The sequence below is a fragment of the Echeneis naucrates genome, chromosome 16, assembly GCF_900963305.1.
Source record: "Echeneis naucrates chromosome 16, fEcheNa1.1, whole genome shotgun sequence".
Lineage (NCBI taxonomy): Eukaryota > Metazoa > Chordata > Actinopteri > Carangiformes > Echeneidae > Echeneis > Echeneis naucrates.
The window spans coordinates 22020684-22038119 of record NC_042526.1 but is presented as its reverse complement, the minus strand read 5'-3'; the positions used below and the strand labels follow the sequence as shown (position 1 = coordinate 22038119).

Below are 17436 nucleotides of genomic sequence, written 5' to 3'. Positions count from 1 at the left end.
TAATGGAGTCAGTTATGTTTAATCAATGAGAAGGAAGAAGAAGCAGCCACACTGAAGAGACACAACCTCATGCCACGTGTTATTGGTCAATTTGTACCTTTGTTTTCTTTGTTTTGTTGAAGATTACAATTTCAGTATGAGCTGCTTTCACCCATTTTTTTTTTTTTTTTTTTGCCAAAATAAAGAGTGAATTAGCAAAATCTTGTACATTAATGCTCAATTAATAAGCCAATTAAAAACTTTGTTCACAAAAAATTGAACTGTAAATTATCATAATTTGGTAATTCTACAGACAAACTACAAATAAAAATAAATGCATGTTCTATTTTTAGTGTTCCTGAATTGGGGATTGTCTCTTATGTAACAGAAGACTGAACATCTTTGCTTTCGTTTTTTGCCTTTTTTTTTCCCATTGGACCATTAGTAAACAGACAAGTTATGATTTTTTACAGATTTTATACACAAACTGTTACACTTATGGGGAGAACACGTCAGTATTTCTCTACATTCTTTCAACATGAGCAGCATTTTCAATTGCCAGAGAAATATATGGCAAATGCAAAAAACTTTTGGTCTGAAGACTTGACTTCATTATGCCTTGTGGCACACCTACAGTGTTTAAAGTATTGTCTCAATCAGCAACCTGCTGTACCCTCAGTGATGTGTGACCATCCAACACAAATGGGGCATAAAAAAGAAAAGAAAATGCTATGTACCATACTTCACGTTGCCACTGCTGCTAGTATAAAGACATTTTCCGTGACAATTACGTTGGGTATATCTACATATCAACAACATACTGTCAACCAAGTTCTCTGCTATATATATACCACCGTTTATAATGTCCACATTCTTTGAGCTAGGAGCAGCTCCTTGAGAAATCTCAGTATAAATGAACGCCTCCTAAGGCAGGCCACACATACAGGTGTAGTGAGGAAATCACTGCACAGTTGATTCCCTCTTATTTTTCCGAACACTTTGACTTAATATAGTTCATTAAAGGTCTTTAAATCTGTCTGAAACGCTACCAGTCCCTCTGCCATTGTCTAAAAATTAGGTACAAATGTGGACAGCCTCATTAAAATGTATGGGTTCCATTTGGATATGTATATAGGATTTGCAGTACATTACATTGTTCCTCATCAGCCACAAGTCTGTAAGAGATGAAACTGTACGAGAAGATTACTCATCACTCATTATGGTGCTTTTACTATTATGACCTCCACTTTCTCAAATAAGAACGATTTCACGTGGGATGCTCTGAAACAGTTATCTTGTAGCATGTTGAAATTGATCATTTATTTTCAATGGGATTTATTTAATTTCTTGTCAAGAAAATATTCCTATTTTCTGACCAGAGTAACATGCTTTTGTACTGCTTCCACTTGTGTTGTATGTTTGCTTATTCATATACATTATGTATGTTATCCACATATGCATATGACTATTCCTTGTATCTCTTCATGTGTCCAGCTCTCTCTAAATCTCCACCTGAAAGAAATATCACAAGAAAACATTGTGTTAGCCACTGACAGTGTCCACACTGATAATCAAGCAGTTATGCATCTCTGACAATGAGCTTTCAGGTCTGACGAAGAATATATTTTTTATTGAGATACTTTAAACATAGTGGCAACAAGCAGGGCTTGTTGTTGAGGCACTGTGTGAACTATCCACTTATATATCATGTGTGGAAAGACTTTCCAGCAAAGCTAGCTTTTTTAAAAATACCAAGATGGCTAGAATGGTGAGGAGGTTCTAAGACTAAATTACAACACAAGTTGTAAATTTTGTGTGACCCAGCTACCACCACAGGACCATTATGACAAGATTAAACTTGATTTAAGTAAGGGTTAGGTAACTAACACCATTGACATTTTTTACACTTCTTTTCTGGATGACTGAATGATTGTTAATAAAGACTCTGTATATTGAACCTTGTATCATTGCTGAGGTGTTGCTATTTCTCCAGATTCCTCCTCTTCCATTCTCTCCTCATCCATCTCAACAGTCTGCTCCATCCTCTCCTCCCCTCCTGATTCATCCTTCTGCTCTTCCTTTACTCTTCTCTCTCCCTCCTTGCATGCTGGAGTGCAACTCTGTCGCCCTCGATGTCTCTGGCTGCGGCGAACTTTGCGGGCAAGACTTTTCCTCTTTGGGAAAGTCTGAGCCACAGTCGTGGCTGGACTGGCAGAGGGAAGTAAAGTGGTACATGAATTAGGGGGTGGAGTTTTTGACCTTGACAGCGGGCTCTGGATCGGTGTTGAAGGGGAAGGAGAGGCAGCTAAGCAGGACTGATGACTGGCAGATGTAGATGTAACAGCTGCACAGAGCTGTGTGTGTGAAGGAGTGCAGCGTATCCCAGTTTGGTGACTGTTCAGTAGGTGCTCTAAGTCTGAACATGGGGCAGTAGCAGAGGATGCGCACACTGTGGATGAATCAGGAGCTGTGGAGCTTCCTGCTGCTTCACTGTCGACAGGATCTCTGGGTGGAGAGTCTTGGAAACATGGGGAACACATTGTTTAGAGTTTGACTGTGAAGTATAAACTCAAATAACAATTGCGTGACAATTTCTAGATCCTTGATGGAAAATATAAATGTTGCTTTTGTATTTACGCCTACCGGGGCCACTACTGGTCTGGGACTCATCCGTCATTGGTGGCTCTGCCTCTTCCTGGATTGTAGGTACTGATGCCAGTAGACCTGATAGACACAAACGCACAATCACGATAATTCTACCTGTCATGATCAGTATCTATCCAAAAATGCTACATTTGCTTCAAGTCAGAGGACCACAAATCCGCACGTGGTGGGTGATGAGGGAGTCCTTAACTCTGGAACCTGTATGGAAGCCTGGGAGTATGGGGTCCAATACAGTATTTAGACTGTCTCTCTCCTGAAATAAGACATCTAAACACCCAGAATCTGCTGCAGCTAAACTCACAGGAGTTGGTTGTTGTTTTCATGTCTTTACATCAGTAACATTTATCTCCTCCTCTGGCCATATTACTATTCCAATTGTGTCTCTGAGACAAATGATGGCTTGGCATTGGCCAAGCATAGGTCAGGCATTGTAGAATATATCTTACAGTAAGTAATTACAGCTCGTTTTCATAGTACCACAAGTCATGATAATAACAGTTTTATTTCATCACAGCATACAAGCATTACAGCAACCAGCATATACACTATGTACACAATATCACATAAATCATCTTGTCAATTGACTTACTGAGTCCCCTGTAGTGAGATAGTTGCTGGTAAACTTGTTTCATCCTCTCAATGTTGAGCCTGCTACCCTCTGCATGGTTTATCATTGGTTTGGGATAATCCACTCCCACCACACAGTTGGCTGCTTTCTGGACAAACTCAGGGGCGTTCCATGGCTCATAGATGTAGCGGTTTGGGTAGTCCTTCAAGATGGGGATGTAACGCCTACAGGAAATTTCAGAAAAAGCTTATTAGAACCCTTTTTGCTTCGATATTTCAAAATACACTGAGTAACTTTGAACAGCAGAAAAAAATGTAATTTAAAAAAATTTAGGAAGCAAAACATTTCTAGACATTTGATATGGAAAAATCATATTCATTAATATGGTAAGAGATGCTTTGGTTGCAGCCATATGAAATCGACCTGATGTAGTCTCCTGATGGATCAGTTCTCCTTCCAAAGCCGACTGGACAGTAGCAATGGAAGAACTGCTGGAAGAAGGCACTGCAGGACAGCCACATCCAGCTACCAGCATTTACACTCCAGTCTGCATCCAGCAGCAGCTCTTCAAACACCTGTAAGAACAAACATACAGAAAATCGACATCTAGCAATGCTGATGACATGATGTATGCAAACTATTTATCCTAAAGTGAGACTGGCACAAGGAGTAATGAAGACTGCCCATGTATACACTGTAAAGCGAAAACCACCAAGGACCTATACTGGAAAGAAGGACTTGAGGTTATCAAGGGAAGGTTCACTTCTTACAGTGGTAACAATATCAGATTCCATGGTGACCAAAGGATCAGATCAAAATTACCAAACTACATCATACATCTAGTCAAGGTCATTTCTACAGGCACCAAATGAGAATAAAATGTTAGAGTTCAGTGGTTATTATTAACACAGGCCGACAACTAAATTGATACTTGATACAATATAGCTTAATTTAAACTGACCAGAGATTCTTGAAACTCACATGACAGGGGTCAAGTTTTTACTCTCACTGCTTAACATTTTCATAATAGTTTCGTCCCCCTTAATTAAGTACTTTATCCATGGTTCTGACAATCTTGCATATAATTAAAAACTCTTTTACATAAACACACTTGTAATTAGACAGTTTGACAATCCCTGACTTAGCTTGCTGACAACCCACTTCAAGTACAATTACAATTTCTTTGCAATGGCCAATGTTGGGTTAAGTCAAGCCAAATAACAAAATATAGCCTGTGTATGTTGAACTTGATTCATATTACAGCCCTCCCATCACTGTTTGAGACCATATTGAACTTTGGTCTGTTGCACCTTCATGCCACTTTCCCAGCTGATCCACAGGTCTCCCCTGGTGAGGAAACATGCTACAGCATGTCGGGCCAAGTGGTGGATCCAGCCCTCCTGTCTCAGCTGCGTCATGATAGCATCAATCCAGGGAAAACCGGTCCTCCCCTCTGCCCACTTGGCCAGTGCCTCTGGATTCTGGTCCCATGGGATCTGAAGACAAAAATATGACACAAAACAGATATTTATTGCGGGCACCTTATTCTTCCTACAGTTGACAACTCCTTTTAAAAACTACTTAGTCAGTAACTATCAATAATCAGCAAGAATCCTAAATGCCCATGTTTTGGTTAGGAAGAGCTGGGAACACAGAAACACCGACAATGATAACTTTAGTTCAGCTGTCACCTGAAAATGGTTGAGGACTATCATTATCATGGCCTCCATTCTTTTTGAAAATGTTTGAGAAGATCTGTCCTGTGTGCTCAGCTGATGTGAAACTGTGATTTTCATTGTAGCATAAATACAGTCATGAAAAGATGGAAATAAGGAACAGAGTTGTGCAAAGGCCTACCTGAACACAGATGGGGTTTCCTTCCATGCGGTCAAAGTTTGGGTTGTTGGTGGCAGCGGTGTAAAAGAACTCCCTCCATAACAACTGGCCGAACAAGGACAGAGGAGGGCTACAACGCTTACGGAGCTAATGGAGACCATGAGATAGAGAGGAACAGGATTGTGAGCACAGATTGATATTAAATTTTAATTATTTTGTGGTCCAACAGAGCAGTGAATTATCATAACTGTCAGAAAACAGATAAGACAAGACAGTTTTGTGTTTTGTGTGGATAACTTTTAAGGTCGTAGTGTAATTGTAATTTCAGTTCCTTACATTTGATCTACTTGAGATAGCCCCCTTCCTTTTTCCTCACCAGGATGTCAGATCCTGTTGGGTTTTTAATTGTGATGTTCAGACTTTTTAGCACTAACATACAAAGCCCTGCAGGGAGTTGGCAACGACCAAAGGGTGTCAAAACACCTTTGGATTGGGGGAATTTCTCAAGTATAAATGTTTAGCTCTCCCCATGCTTGGGGTCTTTCTTCATTTTTACCGCTCGTGTGATGATCAACCATTTCTTTGCAAAGAAAATAAAAACTTCTCAGCCGGCAGAAATCTCTATTTCATTCTTCACCAGTAGCAGAGAATTTCCACAACAGTACCTTCATGTAGAGCTCTCTCAGGTTGTAGTACAGAACCCTACAGGACAAACAGCCAAAGCGCAGGTATGGGCTGAGACCAGTGGGACTGGCATATAGAGAGCATGTGTTGACCCGAGGATGCTCCAGGTTGGCCACCCACACCTGTACAGTCAGACAAAATGAGGATATTACAGTGATCACCTGAGATGTCATGTTAAAAAAAAAAACAAAAAAACAAAAAAAAAAAAAAAACCGCTCTCTTCAAATTAAAGAGGATTTACACAATATGAACCTGTCCTTAAATTACATGTGACAAATGTCACAGGTACAGTGATAAACAGAACAGTGGTGCAATTTAACATTCATTCATTCATTCGTTCATTCATTCATTTGCTATCACTTATCCGTTTGCGGGTCGCTGGGGTGCTGGAGTCAATGCCAGCTCATATTGGGCAAGGGTAGGGTCACCCTGGACAGGCCGCCAGTCCATCACAGGGTCAACACACAGATACAGACAGAGACAAACAACCACTCACACTCAGAGCTACGGACAATTTAGAGACACCAATTAACCTAAACATGCACGTCTTTGGATGGTGGGAGGAAACTCATGCAAGCATGTCTAGAACGTGCAAACTCCACACAGAAAGGCCCCAGGCCCAGGAACCAAATCTGTAACTTTCTTATTGTGGGGCAACAGCACATGGGGGCATGTTGAAGTGCTGCCCCAATTTAACATTAAAGAACGAAAAAAAATTCTTTATAAATATAAAATTGCAATCATTGATTAGACCAGTAAAATCAGTTTCTGTTTTACCTTCTTGTCCAGATGTTTGTTGAGCCTATCCAATGCCTCCGATTCTCCCCCCTGCCACATAGCTGGAGGTAAACCTTCTGTCCTGAAACCTAGACACACATTTACATAGGGGTGATATTACATGTAAATGAGCTACAACCTAATAAACCAGGCCCAGGTGCTCCTTGCAAAACTCCATTTTAAATTATGTATTTTACTGTGACTATTTTAGCACAACTCTACATCTAATAAAAGGTGATTAAATGCTAACTTTAATGTGATTGCCATACAAAAGAGGAACTTGAACCTTGCTTGGTCTGGTAATGTGTCACTATCAAACCTACCCTAATAAACAAAATATAAAGAGCATGCTACAGTGATCATCAGCATGAAGAATCATATTCATTCCTATGACTGTAAAGCAAGCAATCCTGTGTACCTAGTTCTTCCAATGAAGGTATACTGTAGAGCTGATCATGGTTATCAGCTATTTTTGTGCGACATTCATCCATCTGCTGCTGGGTGATCGTAAGCAGAGGTCTCCTAGGCAACTCCAGTCGACTCACAATGGTCTGAAACCGCTTAAAGGTCAGAGGAGGGCTATTGTTGTTCATTTCTATTATCCTATGATCAATACGGAAAAGACAGATAGGTTTAGGTCAAATGTACACACAAAAGATTTTTTTTAAAGATGTACTAACATGGATGTAGTGATGTTCTAGTTATCCAAAGAACAAACAGTAAATGTTCTGAGTATAACTAAATAGAGAATAAAGTTGGGCTTAATCTTAATTTGATGAGGGATAAGTCTTTTTGCCTACACCAGTTTTGTGTGGGGACAATGCAAAGTCCTGTAGAGGATCATTGAGCACTTTGCATGTATCCATCAGGGTTGATGGGGGGCTGGAATGAATCCCAGCTGATATTTGGCAAGGGTGGGGTACACCCTGTACATGCTGCAGGTCAGTTGCTGGGCCGGCGGTTTAGAGTCATAATTAACCTTGAGTCCATGTGAACTAGGAGGAAACTGAACGTGCGAAGTCCACACCTAAAGGCCTTCTGCCAAGAGTTGCTATGTACCAATCACTGCACTACCACTATCACCATCATTAACAACTACTCTTTAAAATTCCTGGACCATTGGAGTGGCTTGTAAGGAGAACAAATGGGCTGATAGCAATGCTTCCAGCAATTACAACAGCTAAAATTAATCTGTTGAAAATTTTTTAAAAGAATGATAAAGAAAGTGATGAATGTGAAATGTAGCTGCTTTTCTGAAGAGGATATTTCTTCTGTCACATCAGACATTTTACACAGCATTTTAACATGTAGTGGCTGGGTTTCTATTGTCAGAGAGTTGGGTAAGGAAAGAAAAAAAAAAAGAGTGAAAGAAAAAACCACTCTTACAAAACTCATTACTAAACTATGACGTTGAAAGTAGTTAGTACATTGAGACTACTTTGAATGTGAGCCTCAATGGCTTCTTTTCAGTTTGTTGTGCCAGTGCAGCTAAGACTGAAGTGAAGTATTTATAGTTACTGTCTTATACAACTTGTCTATATCTGTGAGGACGTTGTGGTTCCCTGGTTGGTGGATTTTCAGCAAGGAGAGTATTCTATTGGCTGATTTACTGTGACTGCTAGCACGGTAAGCTGAGCACATGTCCATAACTACAACATAAACTGTGTAGCTGAGTGTGCACATGGACACAAAGCTTTAAGCTCTCCAACCTCACCCAATCACACAGTATTCTTATACACAGGCCAATAATGCTCTGTATCATTACATAACACTGTGCTGTAATACTGTATTGGTCTGAATGCTAGAGGGCAAAAAACAACAAAGTCTGAATATATAGATTCTTTCTTTTTTTCCTGGTCACCTGGTCCCAGGGCATGCACAGGGGTATGACCTACACTAATACCAGAAATAACTGATGGGTTTTGCAGCATGTCACGCAAAAAAAAAAAACAAAAAAACAAACAAACAAACAAACACACACAATCTCAGTACTTAACCTACTCTTGTGATTGAATAGAACTGAAGAACATTTCTCCCACTGTCATTGAGCATTCAATCCAAATCTCATCGGTTCATAATGTTAAGGGCCTCTGCCATTGTTTCTGCATGTTTCTGAGGGGTTACTCCAAATTGTTTACAAGTGTAATCCCCATTAAAAATATATGTAACTAGGGGGTGTGAGGAAAATAATGTGGAGTAGCTCAACTAAATTCATATGAGAAGAATGTCATTAGCTATGGGACCAGAGTTCATAGGTAGAGTAGTGATGATTTACCTGTTTGTCAGTAAGAAATGTTCATATTACATATGAACACACCAGAAATTATGGGGATGGCAAATGTCAAGCTTAGTAGATACAGAGTCTGCCTCACCACATAATTTAGTCTAATTCTCATGTGAAACAGACAAAATACAATACTTGAGCGATTATAATACCATGGCTTTGTAGTATAAGAGTAAGCGTTCCAAACTCGCTTCCTGCAATCCAGCTTTCAAATATTGAAAACATTTGGTATATAAATGTCCTATTATGAAAAATATGTGGGTTTGTAAAATATACGATTCTGCAGGTACTGAATCACTCCCTCCTCCATGTTCCCATTCAGCACCTGCTGCAGCAATAATCGCGATTAGTCGTCATTCATTTCCATTATTTACCAACACTATTATCATGTCTGGTTGTTTGATTTATCGCTGATATTTAATGAACATTTAGTGGTATCAGTCATCAATACTCTGTGTAATCCTACTGTGTGTCTTGCATGTCTTTTTCCTCCTGCTCTCATTCTCTATCTCTCAACCCAATCTGTTGAGGAAGGTGGGTCTGCCCACCCTAATCCTGGGTTTGTTTGAGGTTTCTGCTGCTTAAAGAATTTTTTCTTCCCTTGTCACCAAGTGTTTGCTCATGGAAGGATTTGTTGGGTGTCTTTAAATAATTCTATTAAGTGCTTGATCTAGACCTCCTCTATATTTGAGGGGCTTTGAAGTAACTTTGTTACTTATGATTTGGGGCTGTATAAACGAAATTTCATGTGATTAGCAAATCATTGCATTCCATTTTATTTACATTTTACACATTGTCAAAACTTTTTCAGAATAATCATTGTACACAATAAAGTGAGAATTTTGTTATCTGACATTGTGGCAATCCTAAATTGGATTGCCTGACTGTATATATGAGCTACATACCTATCCAGGTTATATAGGGTGTGTGAGTTCCTGACAATGGTCTCCACGCCAAACTCTTGGCCCATCTTGATGATGGCTCCATCCCTCTCCTTCCCATAGGGCTCTGGGTCATATTCAAATGTTAACCTGGTCACTTTCCACTCCTGCAGCATGGCAGAGAAAGACAAGCAAGAACAGAGAGAAAGAAGAGAAATTAAGTTTCGAGGGCAAAAATTGTAGTTCCAAGTACAGTTGGGCCATTTTCTCAGTTCAGCTGGTCCAAACAAAGGAAAGGAAAAAAAAATTGCTGTCATATAGCTCTGTTTGGTTTAATGTTTGTATACATTGAATGTATGCAGACAGACACACACACACGCACGCACGCACGCACTTAAACATAGGGAGAAGGAGAGAGAATGACAGAGCGAAAGGGAGCTAGATAGATAGATGGAGAATATCTTTGAAGTCAGTCAAAATGCAAATCTGGGCTTTAAACCTCGCTGTCTTTGTTAGCCTACAACAATAAAGATGAAAGAAATAATAAACATTGTTCAAAACAGCTGTGTGGAGTTTATATTGGTTTCTTCTGCCACAAATAGCTATTACAAGGTACGGGTCCATTTTTCTTGTAGCACAAGTTTCTTGTGTTTACTCTGAAATATTGGGTCAGTATCTAAATAGCCCAAATGTACTGCATCGTTGTGAAAGAAGGGAAACAATATTTAAAGTAGGCTGACGTTGACACAATACTGGAGAGAACAAAAGAAGGAATATGGTGACATGAGGAGCAAACACTACGTTTTGTTGGACTGTTGTTATGCATGGCTACCCTGATTATTGTAACAACAAGCATCTAAGCACACAGTCGTTTTGTGCTAACATGTAGTTACTAATAGCACTATAGGCAAAGTACAGACTCCAGACTTACGTCTCTACTGAATCAATCAATCAATGGTGCTGCCAACTTTCTCTGATGGTTGCACCAGCACATGATCTGACTTTGTTTCATTTCTTTTGTTATGGGAATGTGCCTTACGGCCACACACATCACAACGTTGACCTCAAATTGATAAACAACACAAAGACTATAGAACAGTATGCGCTTTTATTCACTTTTTGTTCACACGGTCTATCCCATTCAGTGATAAAGAGAGAGTACAACTTTAAACCCCAAAAGTCCTGTTCAGACCAAGCATTAATGTGCATCTTAAGTGATCCCATTACAATTGGGCAACTCCTTGTGTTTGGTCACACCTATGCAAACACAAAGGTATGGTGTATCCAGATGAATGGTCCTCAGTCAATGTGCTTGTGTGTATGGAGAGAGAGAGAGAAACAGAATGAGATAGGGCAGTAAAGAGGGGTTTAGCAAGGAAGTGCACAGCTTAACAATGAAATAAGCTTTCATCAGTTAATTATGAAACTGTGGTGGGATTAATTAGATTGCGGCAGAGCTCGTCACCAAAGGTGGTAGTCTTTTGTGTGGCCAGGATGCATTTATGTTCACACTGCTAGAATAATCTCACCCCCAAACTTGGTCAAGTGGTCGAGTCGAGTGCATCTTGCACACCTGTCAAGTTAGATTGCCCCAGTAATACCAGGTCTGAACTGAAGCAAAGGTAAAACAGGACACATGGCAGAAGAGCACCAATACAATCTCATGATCATCAAGCGCTTGCACAAAATGTGAGCCATGAACACCGTCAGTCTGGAACACAGATTTTTACATATAGTCAGATCTCCATGTTAAACAACCAAATTCAATTCAACTTACAAAATTATGAGTTCAATAGAGTCCTCTTTATTAAATAACATTACAACAAGTGTCCATTTATCTCCAAACCAAGGTTAATTGCATTCAAGCTCACCACCATGTTTACTTTCAAAGGCATTTTTGGTACCATATAGAAGTGTCAGTTTTAGTGTTACACCAGGTACGGTTGAACACCTTTTATTTAGAACTGGGCTCTAATTAGATATTATATTATATTATAGAATATTAATTCTATTTACATGAATAGACACCCATGACAGAGACAGGATAACGTACAAAAATCCTTCAAACATGGATATTAGAACTAAGTAGAAGTCTATTTCTAATTATTTGTTTTGACAGAAGTCAGTAGTTCTAAGGCTTTGTTTTAAAAAGTTATATATCTGTATGGTGATTGTAAAGACAAGCACAGAGGACAAGTGATGGGCAGGAATACAGACCTTAAAAAGCCTTGGGAAAACTTCAGTAGGCTGTCCTCTGATCACGAACAATCTGGAGTTGAGCTTTTTCAGACTGTTGTCGAGGTCTTCAAGAGCCTCTAGCAGAAACCTACACACAGACACAAATACAGGAAACAAAATCAGACCACAGTAAAATGGTGTTTATTAATCTTAATAAAAAGATGATACCATTGTCTTACTGACCTACAAAGTGGGTTTCCTGATGACAGACTATCATTATTAGCATTAGTATGGCCACAAGAAAAAAAACAACAACACATGTTTAGTAGTAACGATGCCACTGAAATAGTGGATGTGCATTTTTGGGAAAAACTAAATGACATACTAAGTCTATACGAATGATATGATTCAAGTTTACTCTATGATGTAGTGTTGAAGGGAAAAAAAAAATTGGATCACAACACTCAATACATTCCAATTTCAACACATCAGCACCTAATTATTGTGATAATGCATGGTGACATAATATCTAATATAAGTATGTCATCCTCACCCTAATAAATATAATACTATTAACAGTTTTAAAATATATAGTTTAAACAACAACAAAAAACAAACATCTTTGACAATTGTATCATGATTTATCATGATATCGCAATATAAATAGAGATGAAAATGCAAGTTGCTGTAAATGTACATTAGATGATATTGATTGTTTTGCAGACAAATTGAGTCAAAACTATTTGAATCAAAACAGCCTTTACATTTTATTAATTTCCATAACATATGCACATTTTCACAGAAATGATTGAAAATAAAATGCAGTTTTACACAATGCAATTGAAACCATAAAGGGCATAAATTTTTTTGTCTCCTTTCCCCGACCAACAAACTGAAATCAATCACCTGCACTACAACTCAAATTGCAGCTGAAAACATGAGGGACAAAGTACCCTGAGGTGAGATAGATGGTAGGGAAGTTGTCCGCATAGTTTGGCTTGGAACAATACAATTTGGTGGCTGCTTTTGTTTTAATACTTTGGTGTGGTGTCTTGCTAGATGCACTCAGTTTGTCCTGCAACAATATTTCAACGCAGCGAGACAAAGATTTCAAATGAACCCAGAGTGCTTCCAAACAACGGCTTTAAACTGTCGAGGTGTTATTTTGTTAGCCATGTTGGTGGGACCCCAGCCACTCACTCTACTAAATGCCGTGGCACCACCATCTACAGGAGTGGAGTTGTGGAAATTGCATTGTGTTCACAACACATCTAAAAACACAAATAATTATTCTCATAAAAAATTAATTTTAAAAAATTGCCACAATCTATCTACCCACTGGGTGGCCGAGATATATTGCCATGTCGATATCTTATCACACCCCTAGATACATGAATCAGAATCTTTTATATAAATTTTTTTTCCCACCTGCCTACCTCAGGAAAAATCTAATTCTGGCACATGTATCTATTCAGTGACAGTGGCCTATTCTCCCAAAAAGATGCTGTTGCCTTGTGGTGCTCAGTCAGTTTTATGATCTACTCTAAGACATGTTTATAAATTACATGTTACGGGTTCCAATGCCTGTGCAAAGCACAGACTGTTTCAGTGACTGTTCTGAGCTAACACTAGTGAATAACAGCTTTTACTGTAGCTGGCTGTCCAACAATAACTACTGTAAGCATTTCATGCATTATTTGATTAACTACATAGAAATATAAGCAGCTACTTACATTAATTCAGCCCAAAGCATGTAAAGAATTATTTACTTCAATCCCACGAGAGCACCAGTTGTTTTTACAGTTTGGCTCACGTTCCAGTTAGACTTAACTAATGGGCCATGTTACATTGAAAGATGTTAGATAGGTTACCCCCACAATGTTTCCCCCTGACTACAGAGGGGGCATACTGGACGTATCTGTATTCTATAAACTCCTCCTCATTTGTTTATGTTTAGTGTGTGTAATGTTGCGACGTTAGCAGGCTTGGTGTGTCTTTGTTTTTGAACAGTGTGCACCAACTTCAGTACACTTAATTTGACGGTCAGTGAGATTTAATTCAGTTTTTGTCAGTATTGTATTGTAAGCAGTATTGTTTTAGTGTGATGTCAACGTGTTATGGGATGATCGGGGAGGTTAAATTGGGGTCGCGTTGTCGGCGACAGAGCTGCATCACAGCAGCAAAACTGAAGCTCAATCCTCGTCCTCAGGTATTATTAGCAGCAGTGATCACAGTGGACCTCTGCGCTCTGCACTTCATCTAGATATCTAAGTTAAGACGTGCTCAATAGCTCCTTTGTAACAAACCAGTGAATTGTATGAACTCAATGACATAATTTTGAGTGCAAAGAGAGTGTACGTTTATAAACGAGGACAGCATTAAACTGTGTCTTCTCCAGCTTTTGGCTCTTGTATGTTCTCTATTTTAAGTTAGCGCTAGCTCACTGACGTGGTGAGGGAGGCCCGAGCCTTAACTCCAAGCGCTGGATGAGCTAAAGAGCCATACAAATGGCGACCCTGTGTATGTGTATGTGTGTAACTGTGTATGCATAAAACGTAAGATTCAAGCAACGTTTAGGCTAACTTAATCGTGCCACATACAAAGATAGCGTTAACTTACCGCCATCGGTTGATTCCAACGTTAGCAGCGCCAGCAAACCACGGGTCCAGGATATAAACACAGCGCACCGTGTCCGCTCCATTGAGGGCCTCTTGTAACGCCGGATTATCGTGCAACCGCAGACCTTTACGAAACCAGTGGACCGAATTCACGACCATGGTCACTTCTTATTCCATCATTAGGGAATTACACGTCGACAAGATAAAGTAAAGCAAAAGCATAAGTGAAAAATTTATGGAACTGCCCGGCTGACGCAGACTGACGAGAAACTTTATTGGCAGTCAAAGGAAAGCCAACACAGAGGGGGCGTGTTCACCGAATTATGGGAGTGGTCAAACTGCTCAGCTGCTGTGGGACGGACCAAGACCGTTTGGCTTGAAAATATCTTTTAATAAATACGTAACAAAAATGATGAAATTCACAAATCAGCACCATAAGTGCATACGATCGATGGTGACTGAAGTCGCCTTCTGTCTGGACTTGGAAAAGTTAAGACGAATTACGGTTCTTAGTTGCTTCCTGCATATGTAGGTCAACACTGTGCTGGTGAAAATTTTGAACCCTAATAACCTATTAACCCTAACCCTAACAAATCAATGGACGTATGGATGACTCGCCACAGAAATAGCACTCTTCACTGAAAAAAAAAATCTTGCTTTCTCTACCATTAGCTTTACATTCCAAACAGATGGCTGTGGATTGTTCACCTTCATTCCTTTCATCATGCAAATCAACAATTTATCCTAATGTTTGATAATGTGTGATGACATTCCCAAGATATTTAGAAGCATTGACACATATATTTTGATGGTTCGGGAAACACTATATTGAACAATGACAAATAAACCATTGCAAAACGTTAGTCACCTTAAACAACTATCAACTGTGGCCACTTGGCCATCTATTAACACTTTTTAAAAGCTTTGTGGCTCAGGAGAACATTGTGCTTGTTTAGACTGTTGTACCAGTAGTTGGTAACTACTAAGTCTTGGTCAGGTCATTGTTGTGCAATTTATTCACTTCGTGTGACTTGTTGTCTTAATTGTTCACAGCTCCACTGTTTCTTGGGCAGAAATAGCAGGGCGGACTTTAATCATCCATAACTTGAAATGACACAAGTAGATAACTTGACATTCTCAACATCATTGTAGATGAAACTACAGAGCCTGTGGATGTGCCACTTCCTTACATTGCTGATAACTGGAGAAGGGTGACTTCTGATGCAGGTGGCATCTTCCCTAAACCAAGTTGACCCAACCAAAGTTCTGAAAAAGTTGGAGCTCCTGCCGTTTCTGGCAGTCACTCTGGTTACTGCAGCACCAATGTGGCTGGGAGCAGTGAGTTGAACAACAGCTTCACTGGTTTGAGAAAGCCCTATTACAGTCCTGAGTTCAGTAACTACGGCATCTTACTCCAGTGGGCATGATGGCAGTAATGTCGGGAGCTTTGGCAGTTCTGTTGCAGGACCTCAAGATGATGCTGGAAATCCTGGTCTTCAGTGATGTCTCTGATCTGGTGCCAATCTACTCCTTTAGCTCTTGTTCAATATCCGCATTAATTTGGCCCTCTTATTCATCATTTAGCCAGCTGCTGACTGCAGACTCACTTGTTTACTTGCTTATCGGAGAGGAGAGCTGACTGCTTCTTATATACAATGTTACCTGCAGTGGCGAGATATTTGCAAGTCAGCAGTGTCAGCTTTTCATGGCCTCCTGCAGGAGCTGACCACTAGAGATGGAAGTATTGATTCTGTGGTATCAACATATATCGATACTCACACGCAACTCATTTGAGTATTGATTACTTTCATAAAATATCAATACTAACTAATAAATGCCAAATAAAAGCACGTGTCTCTTTTGAATCTTTTATTGTGACTTAGTTCAGGGTTTTGTGCCCTCTCCAAAGGAAAGTCCTGCATACTAATGCTCAGCTTTGCTCTGCGTGGTGGCAATTTTCTATTTCCAAGGTGAGAGAATGAATGTGCACAAAGCAGCCGAGCTTGAAAGATTTCATACGAACAAACATTAAACAAAACACAAAACAGATTACAACAAAAAACAGTTACAAGCAAGCAACAAGTCAGAGTAGTATCTAACTAATCAGCTGAGTAGGTACAGAGTTCTTTCCCTCAGGTGGGTTGGAGAAGTCTGAATTGCCATGTGACTTGAGTTCAGTTTCATACATGCAACCTCTGGGGAGACAAATGGTGTTGATAGTCCTTTGTCAGCTGTTTCTCAGAGAATGACTAATGTTGCGCTTTCCCATCCTGTGGTCATGTTTATGACCTCAGGTGTCAAATGCCGCTTCCTGGCTATTTCCACAGGCTCTTCAAAAATGAAGCCTTCAGAGACCAGGGTAATCAGTAGAAGGGGTTAACCAGGAGCCATATGTCTAAAGAAAACACAACATTTGAGGTCTCACTACATTTCCCCCACACTCTGTACTGCCAGTTGCCATCCTGGACAGCGACTTATGGCAACTCCACTTGGACCAACGTCACTAATGCACTTTTTTTTCATGATTTTTGCGACGCGTTAATTGCATTAAAAGTTTAGTGAAATTAATTATGCAAATGAATTATTTTTGGATTAATGTGTATGATTATGAATATATTCACACATATACATAATCCAACAAAGACAGTACTGCTACAGTATTAAATATTTTTTGTGCTTGTTAATACTAGAAAAAGTGCTGGAACACCATAATTACACATCTAGAGCAGCCATTTTGATTTTCAATTAGCTTAAAATGTCCCAAATATTACGATGGATCAACAACACTGTGTGTAAGAAACTGCTGGTAGCAGTGAAATGTTGAGTTGAGTTTCATTCATTTGGGTTCTCTCAAACAAATGGAACAGATTTGATATTGAGACATTGACATTGCTGAATAAAATGCACTGATCGGATAAACTCATCACAAAAGCGTGAAAGTGGGGGTGGGTCTAAATTTATCATTTT

At 39.5% G+C, this 17436-nt stretch overlaps 1 protein-coding gene across 1 annotated transcript; it reads right to left on the bottom strand.

The window, feature by feature from the left end:
- Positions 1-90: 90 nt before the first annotated feature.
- Positions 91-14751, bottom strand: cry2 (cryptochrome circadian regulator 2). Its single transcript, XM_029522265.1, has 13 exons — positions 14471-14751; positions 11891-11999; positions 9698-9840; positions 6927-7111; positions 6509-6597; positions 5713-5853; positions 5069-5194; positions 4522-4707; positions 3635-3786; positions 3233-3435; positions 2623-2703; positions 1938-2497; positions 91-1491 (listed from the first exon to the last, which is right to left on the bottom strand). The coding sequence occupies exons 1-12, from the start codon at positions 14626-14628 to the stop codon at positions 1944-1946; spliced, it is 2127 nt and encodes a 708-aa protein (XP_029378125.1). The 5' UTR covers positions 14629-14751; the 3' UTR covers positions 91-1491; positions 1938-1943.
- Positions 14752-17436: the final 2685 nt, after the last annotated feature.